Raw genomic sequence first — 23,300 nt, forward strand, 5'->3', positions numbered from 1 at the left:
TACATTTTTTTCTTCTTTGATAAGCACCCATAGCTTGCAAATTTCTGATTCATCAGTTTCTTCACACCGTGGTTATGCAAGCAACCTTCATGGTGAACTAACAAGTTTCAGGTCAAATTTGATAAGTAGCAAATTCGATCAAAAAGGGCCGAAGGCGACGGCGTTCGTATATATTGCTTATCTTTGGTTTCGAATTGACCTCCTCTTAAAGCAAACATAAGATAACAGAATCAGAAGCGCTTTTAGACTTTTAGACTTCATACCTAAGTTCAAACCGACTTAGATCTCGCACACAAAAATAGAACTCCTGATTACATACTTTTCACACCTTAACTCAGACTTTTGACTCCCAGTTTTCTCATAAACTTATAATATAAATTCTTTTCAAAATGAAATACTTATTGGCATTGGGTTTTCTTTTTGTATCAACGGTTCAGCTTTTTGGCATGGATATCGACAGTGCTACAAGCGAGTGTTATGACAAGTGGGGAGAACAAGTTTCCGGTTAGTTACCAAAAATCTGGTTTTAAGAGTTTTTTAATTAGTTTTGGTCAACTAATAATGATGATCTGTTTTCATTTCAGAGCCTGCGTTAAAAATGGACCTTGATTGCGAGGTACGTTACGTTTATGTTCAAGAGGAACGATGATAATTTGTTATACTTAAATTGGAAAAAAACAAGATCCGGTGGATAGAGGCCCCTCCCCCAGAGATGTCACCTTCTGTCCGCCCAAGGGGTCTTCCCTTTCGTACTTTTTTAAATCAAAAAGTCGGATGTTCGAGGCTCACAGTGATCTGCACTGGCTGCTCAAGTGTGATGCAACATTACCAATCCCAGAAAAATAGCCAAAAATGTAATTCTTAAGCAGGGGCGCAAAAGCTGTTCTCCGTGAATAGCTAAACAGTTCATATGTTGGTCCTTTTTTTGAATATTTCGTTCTAGCGACATCAATTTTTAAAGAATCCACCCTAAAACGTTGTTGAATATACACTATGACGCTAACATACACCATTTTTGAGGCGGGAGAGCGGGTCCATATCTTTCTTTTTCAAAACAAATTTTTTCCTAGAGAGAACTCGAAGCAAAATATGGTCGACCTGAAAAACAGTTCATCGAAACATTCGAAAACTTTTGAAAGTTTCATCCCCCACCCTTGAGAAAATCCTTCATCAGTCTTTGCCTATTATGGTTTGTAGTAACGAATATCCACTTCTCTGCTAACTAAAAAAAAAGGTTAATTATCTTTAATTTTGACTCGTTATAACGAACTCTGCCTTGCAATAGAAAGGGAAGGGAATTGTTATCCAGATCGTGTGATAGATTGAGTTATCTGATTATAGTTTTTTAAACCTGTTACAATCCCTTTTTTAAGTTGGGCAGCATAACTATTAGCGCGACCTTCCGCCTGAAACAGTTCATTTTTAGTTTCGCCGAAAATAGTTCTCGACCAAAATATTCAACCGGGTGAAGGTGCTCGACCGAAAAAATTAGTCAGTATAGGATTCGGATCGAGCAATCTCAAGCACTTTTTTGATCGAGGTGGTCGAAAAATTCAAAATTTTGGTTCAGACGGTCAAAATATTGAATGAGCACCTTGAAGCGGGACCCGTCATTCATAAAGTTTTTTCCTATCAATTACTGTTTTTCCTTTCTTCATATATGGTTATAGGCAGTGAAACATCACGTTTCCACGTACGCCTACTCCAAGGGCTATGACGCCTGCTTTGTGAAAGTGGGGGGAGTGTACACCATCAACATCACGTTCGACTACCCCTGTTCTGTCTCCAAATCCACAAAGAAGATAGTGGTCGAGTTCAGTGGGGAACTGCAAGTGATGGACCCTGAATCGGAACTGGAAATGGTAAGTTAGGGAAGCGAAGGGTGCAGTGCCTAACAACTCTGCTTTTAAAACGAGAGACTGGTGCATTGAGGCCCAACATGATGCGTGCTGTTCGTAGCCTGCAAAACTGTGGTCAAAAATAAAAATGTCAGCCCCAAAAATTTAACCGAATAAATTGCATGTAATGTCGTGGAGTTTCCTTCATTTTAGTATATAGAACCTAGTAGTAAATGATGATGGGGAAGTTACCCTCATGAGGAAATTAGGAGTAGAGAAACTCACAATTATCATGAACACTCCTCCCTAAATTATCATGAACACTCGTCCTATGTTTTACTTAAAAAATACATCTATCCTCAACATAAACTTTTACAATTATCCTCTATGATATCTTGTGTTTTAATCAATTAACGACTTATATAGCATTGATATCATAACAATAATTTTTCCGACAATGAATGTTGTGCCCCAGTTAAAAAAAATTACTAAAATGCACCGAGAAATTTCTTCTTGTCGCCGCCGCCAAAACTAAAATATACCTGCAGTGCAAGGTATGTAACTGCCACTTCACTGTTTCAGTGCTTAGTTAAATGAAAACTGTCGAAAACTACGCTGAAGTATGTTTAAAAACTTATGGATGATGAAAACTGTTTAAAATAGTTAAGTGTTTTGTATACCATCAAAGTGTTATATTAGATTTGAACTGAAATAACTAATTTGTAAGCATCAGGAAGGTACAAAAAATCAAGGTTCAAACCAACGTTAAAAAACGCACTGAAAAAAATTTCACATGCCAAAAATATAACCTTAAAAACAATTAAAAACTATACAAAAATTGAAGAATCACCATGAATTTTTGTGTCTAAGTTTTAAAATGCTATCTAAAAACAAAGTGGGCCACTAAAAAAACCAAATGAGTCAAGTTTGTGTCTTGTATTGGACTACCTGTAAATAGTTGTATGACCTGATGGAAGTTGTCGTTCTTTCTTTGATTAATTTTGCTTTATTCAGAGAGATAGATACCAAAATGATCAGCAAAATATGTACTTTTCCCTTTACAAATAACAATCCAATGTGCTCCTGGAGTGTCGGCATTTGAGACTGTTATCTTATTGATAACTTCGTGTGGGATAACAGAAGGAATATTGTCATCTGCAAATCTGCAAACACTCCAAGAAATTTTTACTTAAGTTAGTTACAAAACTGAAAGAAATCATGCAACTGCATTTTATCCATTTTCAGACAGCCAAAACTGGAAAGAAGTTCGGTGTATTTTTCCGTCAGTTGTAACGAAAACAATAATTGAACGTATACTCGTAACAAAAGTTTTCACTGACAGGGAGATGGGAAATGAAGCTCGAGTGACGTTGAAGTTCTGTATGTAAAAAAAATTGAGCCGCCTGCTGCGTGCTAGTGAAACTAAGACACCTAATAAGCTGCTGTTGGTTCTCATCCAGTTGGAATCCACGCCCGCAATGCAACGATCTCAATGCTGACAGCGCGATGACAGAGAGACGGTTAAGATCTTCTGTGCAAATTGGAGTTTTTGCTATAGAAATACCTTTCCGTATCATAGTTATCTGTTGCAAGTCATGTTTTTGACACTGTATTCATTGCTATGATATTTTGTTTCACTGGTTCTTGAGCAAAATTATCTTCTGGTTGCCATCTGTGCTGACCAGCTGTTGCGAGAAACTTTTAGAAATTGCTTCTTGATAGGGGTAGTTTGCTTGAGTTAAGGATTTGGTCGATTGCAGTTGTTTTTCTTGCATATTTATTTGCTTCAAGTATTCAAAGCTTGAGACAGATTGTGGCCTCAATAGGTATGATAAAGAAGTTTTCATGAGATCGTCTGTCAGAAAAAACTTTGCGCACAACTACTGAGCTATTAATAACCTTATGAAAAGAAATCAACAGCAGCAGGCGCATAAAACCAAGTTCTCTTTATTCATGGACCACTTCCAACTGAGATGTAAGTCAGGCCGCATCTATAGCAGCGGAATCATTTTTGAAACGGTAGCTTAGACGTTTGACCAAAAAGACTTTACTGTTTGAAACTTCTAGTACGATTAATTTTTTGTGAGCAACTTTACTCTCGGCATTCAAGATCTTAAGTCTATTGACAGAAAATGTGCAATCAGAAAAAAGTAGAAAGCAAAAATTTTTTAGTGAGAAAGGTTGAAAAAAAAACAGAATGGGACCGGTGTTGACACTTCAAAGATCAGTCATTTCAGAGTGGGACCGGTGTTGTCGTTTTGCATCGGCTTTCCATGTATTTTGAAATTCATCAGAAAATCAACAAAATTGTAGCATTATCAAAACTAATCAACAAAAAATGTTTCCCAAAGAAATCAAAATAGCTATAGGTAATTCTATTATGTAAAAAATTAGCATTTTTTTTTTAAATTTTGAAAATGAATCTGCTCGTTCTCTAGCTTGTCTGCTTTATCATTAAATAGTGTTTTTTTTTTAACTCGGAATGGTTTTCTTATTTTAAAACCAATCAATGATGTTTCTCTTCGACAATTGGTTTCTTGCCGTTTCTTTTAAAGTGATTTTTCAAGGCGTGTTTTGGAGATTTCTTTTTCATAGCTTTATCAATCAGTTCAGTGGCCCTTCTGGCAAACGGTATAGAAACACGACAAATACTAGCAAACAAAGCGTTGAAACTACAGCTGCGTTTTGGATAATGTCCAGAGATTGCTTTACATTAACTGTTCTATTTGTTTTCAATGAAAACGTTAGAACTTTGTTGTCAACACAACTCTACCAGTATCTGCAACGGTACTTGCAGTTTCGTTTTGGTTCCCAACTGTACAAACTGATTGCACTGATTGAGTGAAAAAAAACTTTGGAGTCCAAATCACTGAAATTTTTATGATGATTGCGTTCAACACTGCAGGAATTACAGTTTTTGATGCGCCTGTTTGAAGTAATGACGCTTAAACAAACCCTGTTTAAGCATTCCCAATAATCTGGTTTGAATAAGGTCAATTAAAACACAATTTAGAATTCTCCCACTGGTAAGTCATTAGGATAATGAGATTTGTACAGCTCGGTTTGATAATAAGTTGCATCGAGCGAGAATTTCAAAATGTAACCAATGTAAAATTCAATTGTCTTTAATAGCGTTATTACAAGTTAAGCGTTATTTATTAAGAAACCGTTAATTGGGGAGTTGGGAAAATGATTTCTCTGATTGCATTCAACCAACTGCTTATAATTTTTCCGACTTCATGAAGGTCTGCATCATAAAAAATTAGCATTTTGAGTTTCATTTTAATCTCATTGATTATTGTTTATATATAAGTTAATTTTCCTGCTTTGAATATTTTTTTTTTGCCAAAATCAAGGCTGAAGAAAGGAATTCAATGCAAGAATTGGATTAACTGGATTTTACTTGGGGTGCTCTGAAATACGTATGTTCTTGAGCAGTAACAATATATTTTTTATTTGGGAAAATGAATATTGAAAGACAAGCCCCTGATAAGTCTTAGAGCGTTGGGGTTTTTTCAAGTGGCCCATTTTCACGAAGAAAAATTCTGAGAAAGGACAAAATAAATGGCTAAGCTAGAGCGTGAGACGTTTAAAACAAAAAACTAACCAAAACGACTAATATCCTCTCAATAAACTTTCAAATTACCAGTTGTTTTTTGCTCAAAATCTTTTATATTCATAAGAAAAAAAATTGAAATATTTTCGACTTGACTTGTTTTACCAATTAAAAAAAATGTTTTTTTTTCTTCATTTTCGATTCTTATTATAAAAACCAATCGATTTTAAGTTAAAAAACTAAGTATTGGTGCCGCGTGGTAGAAACAATGCATCAAAATGTATTAACCAGTGTCGTTAGGCCAAATTGCGCCCCTGTTTGCCTTGCATAAGTTTTTTTTTCTTCAAAACATTGAAGAAAAATGAAAAAAAATTACAACGCAGCGATTGGCAAATAAAACAATGAACCATTTTTTTTGCAAATAAACAATTTTCTACAAACATATGCCATTACGGATATCGAGTTGCTGTAGAATTAGCACCTAAAGTTTCAATTACACTAATAACGAACTAAAAATAAAAACACTGTTATATCAAATTGTTTCTTTTTTACGTGGTGCTGTGATGAGAGACCGAAAAAAAAAACATTTTGATTTGAGACATAATCGATGGTTTCATTAAATTAGTTAACAGCTACAACACTGTTGCTAAAAAAAATAAACAAAAAACAAAAACAACTCAAAGGAAATTTACAGAAAAGTTAGTTATAGATTTTTTAAAAATTTTTATTTATTTTTGAGAAAAAAAGTGTTAAATGGAACTGGATAAACTACTTTAACTGATATAGAATTGAGTTTTCAAGATTTAATATTAAAATAAGACTATTTAATACATGTTATAAAACCTACTAGTTTGCTTTATCTGCTCAAAATTAAATAAGATTCTAGAATTCAAACTGGTTTTTCTTCACACTGGGACAATTTTTTTTTGAAAGTTTTCATTGTCTTTCAATTACAACTTACAGAGCTTTATAGTGATATATCACTTGAACTCTGCCAATAACTCCTTAAACTGGTTTAATTTAACGGAAATTGTTTTTGGAAAATATGTAATAGCCGGTTGCTGTGGAAGCAGAACAAAATATTCCGACCACAGTCATAAAGAAACTACAAAAACAAAACATTTTTCCAAATTTTTGTCCGTTTGTTAAGCGTGATGCAATGAGAGATTTATATGAACGCGTAGATTTTGAGTTCTTCAAACATAATAGTCAACAGTTGTCTTGGAAAATCGATTAACAAACAAAAATATTAGAAATGTTCAGAAATTTTGTTCTAATTTTTCGCATGTTTTTGCTTATTTAAAAAAAAACAACTTTTTGTTGCCAAGAGAGCGCCAAATGATTTTTAGAGTTTAACAATGTTTTATACTTCTTGAATAAATTTATTTTTATTTTGTAAGACAGAGCTCTTAGCTCGTTGCACTCACATTGAAATTAGACCAAAACTCAAAAATTTCAAACCGATTTTTCTCCACACTGGGACAAACTTTTGAAAAACTTTAAATTTTGTTCCAGTAACAATTTACACTGCTTTAGTATTATATATCTGCCGACCCCTTACAGTATTTATTTGTTTGTGGTACCTGATTTTGCGAGGAAATTTAAAAAAAAGTCAAAACCAACCCAAAGGCAAAGTTCTTTGCCACTTCAAGGGGTAGGGATTGTGCATAGTGTGGGGGGGGGGGGGGGGGGGCACATTACAACAGTAGTTCTGCTTAAAGTGCTGAAAAGATCGTATGGTGGTAATATCTCTAATAACTTATAGTTTGAAAATTTATTCTCAACAGCAATGTTTATATTATAGTCGGATTAGTTTTAACTAGTCTTAGTTAGTGTGGGTTTTCACTTAGCAGATGTTTGAGTCACTGTTATATGACATATATTGCAGCCGTTTCAGAAAATGAAAACTTATGATTCAGAAAAGAATATTCCAAAGCCGATTGGGCAGTTTCAGAACATAGGTTTTCAGTATACCTGTTTCTGAATTATGGAATATTTTTCAAATTTTTTATACGGTTTATAATATATGTTTCAGAGTAATTCATTTTTTTGTGTTTCAGGATAGAATCACTTACCAAGTAAGTAGCATGACTGCCCGCCTAAATAAAGTTGTGCCTGTTTTCATATTTCATAGTCATGCTTTGGCTCTTTCCCCTCTTTCTCTTACGAGCACCAACTTCATGGTATTCCGAGTTGACTTCCGAGTTTAAGTATAGGTACCAATTATTATGGCCTAACTCTTCCGCATACTAATTTTCGTAGCCAACCGGACATAAAAATTTTGGAAGTGGGGTTGTGCAAAAAACAGCGCCAGAATTTTGATGAACTAAAAGTCAATATATAACTTTGCTCTGCTACAAGTTTTTTCATCCGCTGCAAAATGCCACTCGAAAAGATGCCGATCCATTATTTGTGCGTTCTTAGGTATTTTTTCAGAAATCCATTTTTGGCCGACCTAAAATTTTTCTAAAGGCGCCTTCGGCGCTAACATATACTAATTCTGAGGGGGAGCGCGCACCAAAAAAGATGCGGGTTTTGTCAAAAGTTTCCAAAAAGTGCCCAAAAAGGTGCCCTGCAGCGCAATTTAAAAAAAAATCAAATAGGGCATTTATAGTGCTCTGGGACTGCTCGGAAACTCAATATGTTCGACCTAAAAAAAGGATCTACTTAAAAATCTCCCCCCTTTTCATAAAAGGGGGGAGATTGTTAAGTAGATTAAAGTAGTCGAATTTTCGACAAATCGGATTGCAGCAAAATTATAATTCTCAATAGAAACCTCTAGCACTAATTTACTGCATTTTTCATAGGGGTGGATATTCTTAAGTAGATACCATAGGGGGGGGGGGGGAGAGATTGTTAAGTAAATTCAAAAAAGGTCGACAAAGTTTTCGAAAAAAATTCAAAATCCCCCCTCCTAGAGAAAATGCCTACCCCTGCGCAAGTCTAACCAGTAATTTTCTTAACAGACTATAGTGACCAAATTTGAAACGTTTTAAAACGTTGCACCTGAACATGAGTAATTTTAAACAATCGCGTTCAAAAAATTGCGACCGATCAAAATGGCACCTTGAAATTTTTTAGAGTGAATGGCAAGGATATGGGTCTGGTCCAGGTAGTGAACTATTTTCGCATTATTGAGATACAATAAAACAAAAACAGAAGCAATGCACTAAACTATTGCCAAATAGTTAATCACTATTTAGGGCCTAACCTTTTACCAGGTCGACTTCTAATCGGATAAATTAAAACGTGGTTCTTTGAACCAGAATAAATTCGGTAGACAAATTTGACAGAAGATATATTGACGTCGTTTAGTCTTGTTAAAGACAGTTATTTAACTGTTTCTCAGCAAAATTTTGGCTGATTTAACCGCATCCTTGTCAAATCTTCGCCAACCTTGACTCATCTTAATTCGTGTCCGCTAAATAAGAGACAGCTGTTAAGACGACAAGCGCTTCTGGTGGGATCTAAAGAAGACGCTACTCGCAATTCTCCACTTGTATTTCTGAGAAACTTAAACCACTTAATATCGAACTGCTTATTTTACATGTAATAAGGCTTATTTGTCGTCTTTATTTCTTAATGTCCTGTCGTCTTATTTACCAAGCACTTAATTTAATTATTACGTTGTAGTGGTTACATAGCAGTATTTAGACAACCGCGTAATCAGACACGTCAGTATTTAGACAAATACTGTTTTAACCAATCAGAGTCGAGACAGGAAAGAAGTTAATAAATAATTATTACTTATTTTGAATTATTTATGTCTTATCTCGATTCTGATTGGTTCAAACAGAACTTGTCTAAATACTGTCGAGTATGAATACGCGGTTGTCTAAATACAGACCGCACTCCTGTTGTAGTCTTGTAAAAGATCAGTCTAATAATCGATCTAGCTTTCACTATTTACTGAGGCAGTTAGATATTTTAAGGAGGCGGAGCATTAAGCAGAATGGTCCAAGTGCAGAATGAGTCTACGAGCAGAAAAACAGAAATATAATGAGTTATATTGGTTTATACGGGCTAATTGATGAAACAATTATTAGAATCGTCAACAAATACCAAGAAAACGAATAAATTATGCATGAAGTGAATAATTTCTTACAATTTTTTAATTGAATTTTAAAAAAAAATCTCAATTAAATTACTCAAATTATGCATAAAAGATAAGTTTCTTTGGTAATAATGCCTAGTCTTATACTTAATTTACCGATTAGCTTGTAAAAATTAAAGTTTTTATCTTTTTCTGCTTTTGGACCCATTCTGCTCTTAGACCATTCTGCTTATTGACTGACTGGCCACCATATTTTAAGCTCGATTTTAGGGCTAGCAAATTGTGAAACAAACTTTTGTCTAACGCTTGATTTGTTCAATCACCCGAAACTATTCTTTCAATTTGATTGTTTTGATCGTCATCAAATTCACTGGGGCTTTTCTCATGGACGAAAGATTAACTTGGCAAAAGACTCATGAGCAAAAGACCAAAAACAAAAACAATCGAAAAACTATCATTATTTTGAATCAATTGCTGTATAATTAAAAAGAAATTAACTGAAGCAATCTTTTGCTTCTTTTATATCAAAACCCTTGAAATATGACTTTTGTTCCAATTCGCAGTCCTTCAGTGAAAATTTGAAAACTGCATATTTCTGCCGTTTCTCTGTTCGGCTAATATTAATATCAAGTCTCTGAAAATGTTCACTTTCTTTGAGATTTTCATGCTTTGTCCAAAATTTGGAATACTTTAATCTGATCGGGTGATTTTTATTTTCGCCATTCGTTCCTTTGCCTACGAGGGATTCCACCAAGTTCACTGTCTAGACGACGCCCGTCTCCTTGTCATTCACTCTTTTCTTGGTGATCATGGTTCCGCGACACAATTAATTTCAAAATTTTAGACTTTTTCTTACAACCACAAACCAATTTCTTATTGTCATGACTGATCTCCGGAAAATTCAAGATTAAATTCTGGCTTGTTGGTCTAATTTTCTGATTAGCGCAAGTGTAATGCAGTGCCCAAGACAGGAAAAACACAGTTTTTATTACTGTTTTTGGTCGCGGAATGACGTTCAATGCATAAACTCAGTGCAACGTCTGAACATGACTTACTGGCCTCGAACAACGTCCTGTTTCCCACGAAACGAACGTTTTTGAAGTTCGGAAAAAGAATTAGTTTCAAATATGTGAATGTAACTGCTCTGTTCAAATTTCCTTGGATTTTAAGTTAGTTGTTTCAACCACGCCACCAATGGACTGGAAAAAATAGCTTAGGGTGGGTTTTGTCTGCTCAATTTTAAGTATTTCATGGAAAACTAGTTAAGATTCATGTTTTGCTTAAGCCAAAAGGGCGGATCCTTAGTTTTCAGGAGGCAGATCCTTGCTTTTCAGGGATTCGTCTTCTTGACCATCCAAAAGGTACCTTTGGTACGTTTTTACGAAATCACTTTTTCTCGACCAACTTTCGCTTTTTTCTGATCAAATTAATTTTCGAAATGTTTTTAGCACTTGAAAATGGACTTTTTTTGAACAGCTTATGAACAAATTTTATCAAAACTTCCTACGTTATGTACAAAAACGTCAATTTTGGCCAATTTTTTTTTTAAAATAGAGATGTTGTTAGATCAGAAAATTAATTTTGTCTACCTATAAAAATCAAAATTTTTGAAAACTCTTTCCTTCTTGAAAAATTCCCTGATGTATCTTTTCTAGAATCTTCTGTCATTCAGTTTGATTCTTGGCAGCAGATTTTGGCATCAAAAATATCCGCTTTCGAAATCAGTCAAAATATTTGCCCAGTCGAACACAGTTGAAATATTTTTCTTTGGTCAACAAAGTCAAATCAATTTTTTTTGTTCCAAATTTTTCTCCTCGTTGGTTGAACTCAGGGTTGCGATAAATTGCGGACAAAAAAAAATTGGTCGTGCAAAATTGAAACATTTCTTTTTTGAGTCTCGCAAATTCGCAACACACCCATTTTGGGTCGCATTGGACGCAAAATCAGTACTTGTATGCATCCCAGGGCTCACATTGTTTTCCAATCTATCAATAAAATCATATTTTTTTGGAAGAATCTGGCAAAACATAATACACCAAATTATCTCTTGTTGATGATGAGAAGGTTAAATTACCCGAGGACTGAAGCAAAAGAAAAAAAAACTAGGTGTTTCCCAATCCAACATAGGGAAACACTTAGTTGTTGAGAAACACAAAATAGGGAAACAAAATTACTCAAATTATGCATAAAAGATAAGTTTCTTTGGTAATAATGCCTAGTCTTATACTTAATTTACCGATTAGCTTGTAAAAATTAAAGTTTTTATGTTTTTCTGCTTTTGGACCCATTCTGCTCTTAGACCATTCTGCTTATTGACTGACTGGCCACCATATTTTAAGCTCGATCTTAGGGCTAGCAAATTCTGAAACAAACTTTTGTCTAACGCTTGATTTGTTCAATCACCCGAAACTATTCTTTCAATTTGATTGTTTTGATCGTCATCAAATTCACTGGGGCTTTTCTCATGGACGAAAGATTAACTTGGCAAAAGACTCATGAGCAAAAGACCAAAAACAAAAACAATCGAAAAACTATCATTATTTTGAATCAATTGCTGTATAATTAAAAAGAAATTAACTGAAGCAATCTTTTGCTTCTTTTATATCAAAACCCTTGAAATATGACTTTTGTTCCAATTCGCAGTCCTTCAGTGAAAATTTGAAAACTGCATATTTCTGCCGTTTCTCTGTTCGGCTAATATTAATATCAAGTCTCTGAAAATGTTCACTTTCTTTGAGATTTTCATGCTTTGTCCAAAATTTGGAATACTTTAATCTGATCGGGTGATTTTTATTTTCGCCATTCGTTCCTTTGCCTACGAGGGATTCCACCAAGTTCACTGTCTAGACGACGCCCGTCTCCTTGTCATTCACTCTTTTCTTGGTGATCATGGTTCCGCGACACAATTAATTTCAAAATTTTAGACTTTTTCTTACAACCACAAACCAATTTCTTATTGTCATGACTGATCTCCGGAAAATTCAAGATTAAATTCTGGCTTGTTGGTCTAATTTTCTGATTAGCGCAAGTGTAATGCAGTGCCCAAGACAGGAAAAACACAGTTTTTATTACTGTTTTTGGTCGCGGAATGACGTTCAATGCATAAACTCAGTGCAACGTCTGAACATGACTTACTGGCCTCGAACAACGTCCTGTTTCCCACGAAACGAACGTTTTTGAAGTTCGGAAAAAGAATTAGTTTCAAATATGTGAATGTAACTGCTCTGTTCAAATTTCCTTGGATTTTAAGTTAGTTGTTTCAACCACGCCACCAATGGACTGGAAAAAATAGCTTAGGGTGGGTTTTGTCTGCTCAATTTTAAGTATTTCATGGAAAACTAGTTAAGATTCATGTTTTGCTTAAGCCAAAAGGGCGGATCCTTAGTTTTCAGGAGGCAGATCCTTGCTTTTCAGGGATTCGTCTTCTTGACCATCCAAAAGGTACCTTTGGTACGTTTTTACGAAATCACTTTTTCTCGACCAACTTTCGCTTTTTTCTGATCAAATTAATTTTCGAAATGTTTTTAGCACTTGAAAATGGACTTTTTTTGAACAGCTTATGAACAAATTTTATCAAAACTTCCTACGTTATGTACAAAAACGTCAATTTTGGTCAATTTTTTTTTTAAAATAGAGATGTTGTTAGATCAGAAAATTAATTTTGTCTACCTATAAAAATCAAAATTTGTAAAAACTCTTTCCTTCTTGAAAAATTCCCTGATGTATCTTTTCTAGAATCTTCTGTCATTCAGTTTGATTCTTGGCAGCAGATTTTGGCGTTTTTTGAATTCATTTCTAATATCTTGTTTCTTGTTTTAAATTTTTCAAACGATTTTGAGGTAACAAGACATTTATTGAAACCGGAGATCCCACTGAACCTCTCATATCACTTTGGTCATAACGTTCTTTGCTGCTTCTGAGAGTCTTTTTGGTGCTTTGAAGAGAAATTAAAAAAAACACAATCTAAAAACTTTATAGACTTTTTTTGTAGGTCGACCAAATTGATTTTCCGAGCGCTCCCAGAACACTATTAAGACCCTATTTTTAACAAAATTTTTGCATCGGTCAAAATGCAGTTTTTGGGAACTTTTTGAAATATTTTGACCAAAAATATGCGTTTTTTTTTTCAGCGCTGTGTACCTGGTTTCTTTGGTTTGATCTACAACCTGTTCTGATTTTTTGAATTTGTGTTTTGAGTCTAACAAGGAACATTACTCTATTTTTAGAAAGAAAGCTGGGATACGGTTGAGTTCGAAAGAGAGAACGCATTCGAAGTAGAAGATGATGATGAGTATGATGAAGACGACGAAGATGATGAAGATGAAGACAATGACGATGAAGACGACGAAGAAGATGAAGATGAAGATGAAGACAATGACGATGAAGACGAAGACGACGAAGAAGATGAAGATGAAGATGAAGACAATGACGATGAAGACGAAGACGAAGATGAGGATGACGATGAAGATGAAGATGAGTTCGAATGCGGAGAAACGTACACAGTGAGCTACACCATGCAAGAGATTGACACAATGCCTCTGTTGCTGTCACCCTATCCACCTGTCCTGGTATACGTCGGGGTCCAAGGGAAGACGGAAGAAGGGGAAGTGGTGTTCTGTACAACAATTGACCTCAGAGTTGAAGATCCAGACAATCTTGCTTAAAATTGACTCGTTTTAACAAAGTTTATGTTACTTTGTAACGTAATTTACGCTTAACATATTATGCGGATACTTATTTGCTGGTTCACTATGGGTTTTTTTGCTATTCATAATTTATCCAAGATTTGATCAAAAACGAAAGATTTTGGTTCTTGAAAACTTATAGGTTTTAATTTTTCTGAATGATGATTCTTAAAAATGATATAATATGGGAATAGAAGAGCGCTTTAATTTTGCTACCTAAAATTAGAATGATGAAAATTTTTCAAAATCCAGCCGAGACCCGGTCTTACAAAGCTTTTATCGTGGCATTTACCTTCGATCTTGTGAAATAACTCAACTCAGCAGCAGCGCCGCGGGGCGAGGTACGCGACTTATGGTGCGACCAAGTTGGTTTAGGTTAAGGACTTTCTGCAAGTCGAATTCCATAATCCCGCTCGAGGTTTGAGTCGCGCAAAAGCCCACAATGGGTCGCGCAAACTAATAGCATTGGTCGCGCATAGTCTCAGCATGGGTCTCACAAAATAAAATCACAAAAATCCAATACATATTTATTGTTAACGTGCAGCTTGATAAACCAGCAGATTTGCTGGTCATATAAAGGACCGCCGCGAGAAGGCCTCTGCATGTTTTCTCAGAAAATTAAGCAAATTTTTTGGAGTAATGACAAAATTTTCACTTTAAAATCAGAAAGCTGTAAGACAAAAAATGAAACATTAAATCTCTCATCAATATAAAAACACCGTTTGTTTATTATAGCAATGAAATAAATGATAAACGTTAATACCCACCCGAAAACGAAATTGTTTTCCTGATTTTTGTTTAAATTTTGGTATCATTTCCACGATTCAATTTTATCAACAAAAACTATCTAAAATTACCAAAACTTTTTAAAACTCACTAAAAATGGAATATGAAATATTTGGTTGATAGTGAAAGTTATAAAATCTTTAATCACATGAGTCGGAATCAAACCCCCAGCCTAAAGAAAGTTTCAAGTTCTCGCATCTAAGAAATGGTTCTCTTGATTTTATCAAACACAGAAGCGAAGCTGCTCTTCGCGAACACAAGCGAGAAAACAACATACAGTGGGTTGAAACAGGTAAAAATTGAAATTAGTAAAGACAAGGGTTAGAAAAATAGAAGAAAAAAAATCCCTGTTCTGGACTCTAACCCCGGACCTGTAGACTAGGAACCTGTCGCACTTTTATCGCTCAAAAATATCAGCTTTCGAAATCAGTCAAAATATTTGCCCAGTCGAACACAGTTGAAACATTTTTCCTTGGTCAACAAAGTCAAATCAATTTTTTTGTTCCAAATTTTTCTCTTCGTTGGTTGAACACAGGGTCGCGATAAATAGCGGAAAAAAATTGGTCGCGCAGAATTGCAACATTTCTTTTGAGTTTCGCAAATTCGCAACACACCCATTTTGAGTCTCATTGCTCGCAAAATAACTACTTTGAGTCGCATTGGACGCAAAATTAGTACTTGTATGCATCCCGGGGCTCACATTGTTTTCCAATCTATCACTAAAATCGTATTTTTTTGGAAGAATCTGGCAAAACATAATACACCAAATTATCTCTTGTTGATGACGAGAAGGTTAAATTACCCAAGGACTGAAGCAAAAGAAAAACAACTAGGTGTTTCCCTATCCTACATAGGGAAACACCTAGTTGTTGAGAAACACAAAATAGGGAAACACCTCAAGCTACAAAAAGCTAGTTCACTTTTCAAAAATCCAACCCAAAATTTTAAATAACACCAAATTCATATAAAATTCACTGAGAAATTAAATAGCAAAAATATTACAGGTATTTTAGAGTTGATCGAATCATCGATAATGGGCAAAAAAAGGCAGGTGGGACATGAAAAAAGACCAAACTGCGCATATCACACCTTAGCCATGATTATTTTCTAACACTAAAGTTTTTTTATTAGTTAAAAAGTTATATGTTATAAAATCATTTGAACCTTTCTTGCAAGTATTGTATTTTAAACCCCACCCTCGCTACCACCATATGCTAAGTAAGTATTATTTGTCCTGAAAAATAATTAAAATTCCCCTAATACCTTGATTGAACTCTTTCTGAACCTAGTTACATAGCCGCTTACGCATTAACAGCTCGAAGTTGATCGCGCGTTAATTATCGTGAATTAGTCTTCTTGATAATTTTCGAAGCTTTACAACTAAAAAAATGATCAAGAGAACAAAATTTTTAAAAAAAATTGAGCTAAAGATGTCAATGAAATTCAGTTGATACAAACATTTAGATGATGCAAAATTTCCGATTTAACAAAAATTGGAAGAAAAAACGTCACACTGATTACATTTTTTTTTCAAAAACTGAAACAATAAAGTTATCATATCCTGCTAAAAAAGAGAGACACATCACAAATTGTCTTCAATCCTTAGCGCATCTTAGGTATAAGTTAAAAAAAAAGAAAAAGCCGGATTTTAAAATGAAAGTATATCACTAGTTTTGAGTTGAGTAATAGAAATAGTCAAGCACCGCGATATTCAAGAAATCAAAATTTGTTTGAACAAAAACAGCTCTCATCAATTTTTTTGAAACCCCCATCAGAAAGGGTTACTATTAGGTCTGAAACCAAGTTTTTATAAAACATTATAATTCTTGTAAACTTCAAATAACTCGATCTGCAATTGTATTTCATGTCTGTAATTCAATCGCACACCTAATGATTGCATTAAAAACTGACCTTTATAGGCCAAGCGGTCTTTGCGAACTCAGTATGGCGAGCGACTTTACTTGAATTCCTAGAAAATGCTTGCAAAATTTAGCTTGTGAGGTTTTCACTTTTGATTTTCCCTAATCCCTAAAAAAACTTTCGTCGTAAAAATTACAGATTTTGACTTATGGCGTTGCTGCAATCAAACTGAGTCGACCATATAGGTGCGTCAATAATTTTTTTCGGGTAATTTCACTTGCATACTTTGAATTACTCAAATTAACCTGTAAATCATTTTCATCAAATATTACCATTCAATGAATCAATTTAGAATTTATTCGAAGTTTCATTGAAGGAATATTATACGGTAGAACCAATTTTTGCTACAAAATTAGGTTAAATGAACGACAATGTTTGTTTAAACATCAAAAAATTGCTTCTACCTCGGTCAAACATCAAAAAAGTTTCAAACATATTTTGCAACCATCAAAAGCACGTGGTTGTCTATGAAAAGTTTATAACCAGTTTTTAAATTGATTGAGCATTGTACAAAAAATTAAACCTTTGGTATTATGTAGGTTAAATTAATTGGCTCTTTTCTAGTTCCCTCTTTCAAATTCAATTTTGAATTTTTTTTAACGTTGTCATAATGCATTGAAATTTGTAAAACAAACATAAAACAATGGAACAAACATAAAACTCGGTATTTTGAAAGGGGGACTGGAAAAGAGCCAAAGAATTTTAGAATTTTTTTTACCATAAGATTTTAATTGTTGTACAAAATTTTGGATATGTTATACATTCGTTTGCACTGCTGGTTGTTTGTACTAACACAAAACCAGCACAAGCTGAGATCAATTTTTTTTGTCAATTTTGAGTTTTTCAACGAAGAGTAATACTTAGCAAATGAAGAGTAATAGCAAACTGGTGACAAATTTGTTGGTTTGTTTCCTCAAAAATGGGTGGCTACTAGTAAGAGCACACGCGAAGTAACTTCTTTTAATGTTCTGACCATTGAAAATGGGGTGGAATTTGTATTCGGACGTGTTTTAGTTTTATTTGTTTTTTCAATTTTTTTGTTTTCCACGCAAGGTCAAGTACCACAAGTAATTATCGTTCAGTGATATGTCAGTGATTAAAGCCATATTAGTTGTGATTCTAACAACATTTAAAGATTTCGAAATGTTTTCTAGTGTCGAGAAAAACCGGATTGAAATTTTTGATTTTTCTTCTATTTTCGAGCAAGTAAAGCGCTAGAGTAAAGTTTGTGCGTTTGTTACATATGAAAATTAGCGAAGTAGGCACCAGCGGATTTAGGGGGGGGGGCGGAAGGGGATGGGGGCGTACGCCTTTTTCTTCAAGGAATCGACCCCCTGTTGACCTAAAGAGTCCCCCTTTGTTCTATTTTGAGATATCCATTTTTGGCTGACCCTAAAATGTTCGTCAAGGCGCCTTTGGCGCCAAAACACACCCATTTTGAGGGGGAAGCGCGCGCCGGAAAAACGCATTTTTTTGTCAAATTTTTCAAAAAATGCCTAAAAACGCTTTTTTGGCCCATTTTCAAAAATTCGCCTGCGGCGGAGAAACTTTGCTTAAAATAGCGTCTTTACTGTGATCTGGTAGAGCGCAGAAAATCAAATTGGTCGACCTAAGAAAAAAAAAGTCGACAAATTTTTTGAATTTTTTTTAAAAAGCCGCACCACCCCCCCCCCCCACCTTGAAAACATTATCCGCCCCTGAAAATAGGCTAAAAAGTCTGAATTTATAAAATAAAAAACAGTGATGGAAGCTTCAATTAGCTCTTCTCTGGCAAAAAAAATTTCAAAACAATTGGAGTCGTTTATGCCTATTTCGCTAAATTTCTACGCGTTCGTATAGTTGTATCATCACACGATGTACAAAAAAGACACTAACTTGAGAACTTTTTTTCTGAAAATGTTGTCGGAACATTATACGCTACTTGCGCAGCAACCAACGGAAAAAAACGGAAAAAATAGCAAAAAAAACGTAAAAAAACTATATCGGAAAAAAATATCAGTTTGAAAACACTATTTTGTCATATGGATCCCAATAAATTGAAAAAATCAAAAAATCATCAAGGTTTCTCACTTCATTTGCTATGAAGAGGGAAAATTTAAGCCAGTGAATTCACAAAATTTTGGAATGGTTTTCCTTTTCTTCATTTTTAAGGTTAAATTCGAAAAATAGCTAAAACAAATAAGTGCAGAAGGACCAGAAAAACCAAGTTCAATAACTTTTTGATTCAGCTGCCCAGTTTTCCCACTTTTGAAGTAAAACGCAGTAAAAACTCACCCATGGCCATCTGTTAGTTTTGAAAGATGACTCTGCTTAAGAGGCGCAACTTTTGAAAAGCTTACTAAATTTTCAGCATTTCATACAACGTGTAAATTGTTTTACTTCGTTTTTTTTTTAATTTCAAGGTTTTTGTCAAAACTTTTAAACCCCTGTCATAAAACCACAGATCCCCTCTGAATATTTATTTGCGAATTTAATCAAGGCAAATATTTAATTGATTGTCTTATGTATAAAGAACCAAATATATTAGTGGTAAAGTTATGACTTGTTCAATAGAACTTAGAGTGTGAGTGTATCGTTTAGTTTATTAGTCGGATGTTTCTCAAACTTTGTACAGAACACATTGCCCTCCTCAATCGTATTCGGCAGTCGTTTTCCTCTGGTCTCGGGAAGGAATAGAGTTGCTACAACAACCAGAAATGCAAATGAACTGTAAAATATGAGAGGCAACGGGGTCCAAATTTCGCTTAGAAGGCCGATGTATGGTATGGCGAGACCAGTTATCCGAGCCATTAACGAACCGAACCCGAGAGCCGAAGTGCGAACGACAGTCGGCATCAAGTCAGCAGTCCATTGATAACAAAGCTGGAAAAATAACTGCAAGACAACTTTTCCAACAAAAGCCAGAAAAAGTGTTGTGAATTGCCAACTTGTCGGTATAAAAATACAAGTAAAAAAGACCAAACCAGCAAAGTTCAAACAAAATATAACCATCGTTTTGCGGCCAAAAAAGTTCAGAAGTAAAATACCAAGAACACAGCCTGAAAAACTTCCGAATCCTTGAAACAATGCATAAACATGAACATTCTGTTTAAACATTGAAGCGCCGAATAAAATCGCGTAAAATAAACAATTTACGCACACCCAGTGAAGTGCTAATAATATCATTCGAATAGAAAGTACACGATGTTTGAAGATGTCGATAACTGAATACTGTTTTTTAGAATCAGTGTCCGAATTTTCCGCAGTAGTTTTATCTATTTTTTCGGCGAAGTTGAACATGCGTCTTAAATCCGTGACGACTGTTTTCAAAAAGGATTCTTTTCTCACCCCAATTTCGGATAAATCAATCAGCGCTTGTTCAGTTTCTTTCGGAAGAGTCACTCCGCTCAGCCTCGCCGCGGTGTGAATAATATCGGAAGTTTCTTCGTATCTCTTACGAGCCCACAGCCACCTCGGGCTTTCCGAAATAAAAAGTGAAATTATAAAGTCAACAAATGCAACGCCAGAATAAGCCAGAATTAAATGGCGCCAGTTTGGAATGAAAACCGAAAACCCAACGCCGACCATAATTCCGATTCCAAAGAACATCCCGACGAATTGTCCCGCTACGTGTCGGAAATCAGTTTTGACAGTTTCGGCAGTGTAGACAAACAAGCAAACCCACGTACTTATATTAGTCGTATTAATGATCGTCCACGCAACTAAATGCATGACATAAGACTCCGACAACGCCATGATAATTCCAAATATGGTACATAGAAAAAACGAAACACGAATCCATTTCATACGTCCTATTCGGTCGCTCATGAATCCCGCGATTAGGGAACCCAAAAGAAGTCCCAAGAAATAAAAGCTTCCGTGCACTTCGAGAAGAATTTCGCGGCCGCATACTAGACTGTAAGATTCTTGAATCGAAGATGAAAGACCGGTTCCATTGTAGTTAAATGAGTATTCGGAGCAAGACAAAGAGCAGACGTCAGTCTAAAAATAAAGAGATTTGAGGTTCAATCCCGAGCATCAGCTATTTTTTTTTTTAGCTCAAGCTCAAGTCAAGACAAAAATGCAGTAAGCTCATGTCGATACCTTATGTTACCACAATTTAATTGATTCTTCTAACTTTGAGTTGCCCTAGACAAAAAATTGGCACTTCGGTAACTTTAATTGTGGTATGTCTTTAAACTTTACAAATTTACATGGTTTAGTGAGTAGCGCGGGATTTGAGGATAACCTCTCAGGCAGAGACAAAAAGTTTACCACTAAGTCCACCGGTTTAGATAGTGTTTTTGAAAAATTGTATAGCAAAAAGCCGAAGTTAATTTATCAATTTTTTGACCATAGAAGAACAAACGAACTCTCCAGAGATTCAGGTTTTTGCTTGGCAAGGTGATGAAATTCCTCTGCTCTATCTACGCTGATCGAATTCCGGAGAACTAAGTCAAGTCTGGAGTCTGGATAATTGTGGGATATTTTGTGTCTCGGAAAGTGTTATATTGCATTCTTACTTGACACTAATTTTACTCAGAGAAGTAACAACAACCTTAATAGTGGTTAAGCAGCAGTATTTAGACAACTGCGTATTCAGACACTGTATTAACCAATCAGAATCGAGACAAAGGAAGATATCAAATTCATTTCTTCCTGGTCTCGATTCTGATTGGTTAATAGAGTGTCTGAATACGCGGTTGTCTAAATACAGACCGCACTCCCTTAATAGTGCAGAGAGTTATTAATCACCTGCCGGTCAAAACACTAAAGTTCGAATCTGTTTTGAGAAATTCTTTTTTCGCTTGACATCAAAACTTTATCAACTTAATTTTCATTGACTTTGACTTATTTGATATGATACTGTCTGAGCCGATGGGTAAGCGGCAAACTTTTTGTCACCCTATCATTTACAAAACCATGAAAATTTTGAGAACCTTGTGAGAAAATGTTCTCCAACTTCTCACAAAAGTTAGTTGCCAAGCTTGAAAGTATGAATGAGTTCCTTGTCTAGAAGTATAAAGATAATCCCTTTGTTATTATACGGGTTTCATGCGAGGAGAATATTATCAACTTCTTCAAAGATTTAGGTATTCAAATTGTTCGTGCATGATATAAATTCCATTATTTATGCTTGTGGTGGCAATATTAGCAACATTTATGCTTGTTGTGGTTTTTTTATTCAGTCAGTTTTTCACTTTTCAACTCAAAGTTTGTGAGAACATTTTTTCAACAATCTGAAAAATATTGGTTTCCAGAGCCCAAAGGTTTAAAAACTCACCTGTGGTTGTTTTTCGTAAAAATATGGGGGATCGAACCTTACTAATTTCGCCAATTTGGGATAATTAACGAGCGATGTTGACCTCAGTTAGACCAAAAATTCTGGCGGGGGAGGGGGTGTTGGCAAAAGTAGTTTCAGATAGCCTCGATTTCAGAAAAAATCAATGCTGGATTCGATCCTGGCTTTGATCAAAAAATCATCATTGCTGGATTCGACTCAAATCTGGAGTTTAAAAAATAGCTTACTTGTTCGCAGCTTGTACTATTGCTTTGATCGCAGTTTGAAGAATATTTTTCATCTGCACACACAAATGGTTGTTTCGTCCTGAAGAAGCTCGGAGAAATTACGAACATGCCCGAATGGAAAAGCGAGACACATGACAAAAAAAGCATCAAAATCTGCCATTTTGTGGCAAATTTGTTTTCTATAAAAATATCATCCAAAGACAAATTTGTGTCAGGTTTCGGTTTCTCTGTTTCCACCATCTTAACAGTAAGAAACAAACGACTAGCAAAAAATTTAGAATGTAGTACAGATACACAGAGATGTGATAATTATAAATTATTTGAGTGAAGATGTAAAGGTTTTGAGGTGCTTTAAGTTGTTCAGGTTTGAGCCACTTTGTGTTATTGCATTAGTAGATAAACTTGGGTTCAGCATTGAAGATTTGGTAAATATTAGTTAGCTTATCTGAATCAAGTTAAGATTTGGCCGGGCCAAAATGTAAAGTATGAATAATGATAAACATTTTTAAGACAAAGCCTAAATATTAAGTTGCTGAAAAGAACAATTTAAGTTTGTTGAAATAAGTAATCAAGAATCAAATTTTGTTATTGCGATGTTATACTAGATATAACAGTTTGTGTTGTCGCACACAAAGCTTTTTCACAATTAAACTAATCTTACCGAAACTAAGAATTAATAAAGTTCGATCGAAGTCCTAAAATGTGCTCCTATTGAGTATATTATAATTTCTGCAGGTAAACAATGGTGAGAGAAAAATATATATTTTTTTCGCGGTGCCTCAATGTCAGTGCGTATATATTGATGCTGAGGTCAATTATACAAAAAAAGTTTTAAATTCTCTTTGAGCCAAAAGTTGATAACAAAAACAAAAAGAAGATTCTTTGGGAAGTGATTGCCAATCGCAATTGAGAGGTGAGAGTGTTTATAAAATATCTATCCAGATAAGAAGCCT

The 23,300-nt window shown here is 34.9% G+C and overlaps 2 protein-coding genes across 2 annotated transcripts; one reads left to right on the forward strand and one right to left on the reverse strand.

The window, feature by feature from the left end:
* The first annotated feature begins 202 nt into the window (after positions 1–202).
* Positions 203–14,173, forward strand: LOC134851026 (uncharacterized). Its single transcript, XM_063866906.1, has 5 exons — positions 203–504; positions 585–616; positions 1,671–1,862; positions 7,455–7,472; positions 13,675–14,173. The coding sequence occupies exons 1-5, from the start codon at positions 390–392 to the stop codon at positions 14,110–14,112; spliced, it is 795 nt and encodes a 264-aa protein (XP_063722976.1). The 5' UTR covers positions 203–389; the 3' UTR covers positions 14,113–14,173.
* Positions 14,174–19,324: 5,151 nt separating this feature from the next.
* On the reverse strand, positions 19,325–22,801 carry LOC134851025 (organic cation transporter protein-like). Its single transcript, XM_063866905.1, has 2 exons — positions 22,348–22,801; positions 19,325–20,820 (listed from the first exon to the last, which is right to left on the reverse strand). The coding sequence occupies exons 1-2, from the start codon at positions 22,585–22,587 to the stop codon at positions 19,396–19,398; spliced, it is 1,665 nt and encodes a 554-aa protein (XP_063722975.1). The 5' UTR covers positions 22,588–22,801; the 3' UTR covers positions 19,325–19,395.
* Positions 22,802–23,300: the final 499 nt, after the last annotated feature.

Source organism: Symsagittifera roscoffensis, chromosome 7, assembly GCF_963678635.1.
Source record: "Symsagittifera roscoffensis chromosome 7, txSymRosc1.1, whole genome shotgun sequence".
NCBI classification, from domain to species: Eukaryota; Metazoa; Xenacoelomorpha; order Acoela; family Convolutidae; genus Symsagittifera; species Symsagittifera roscoffensis.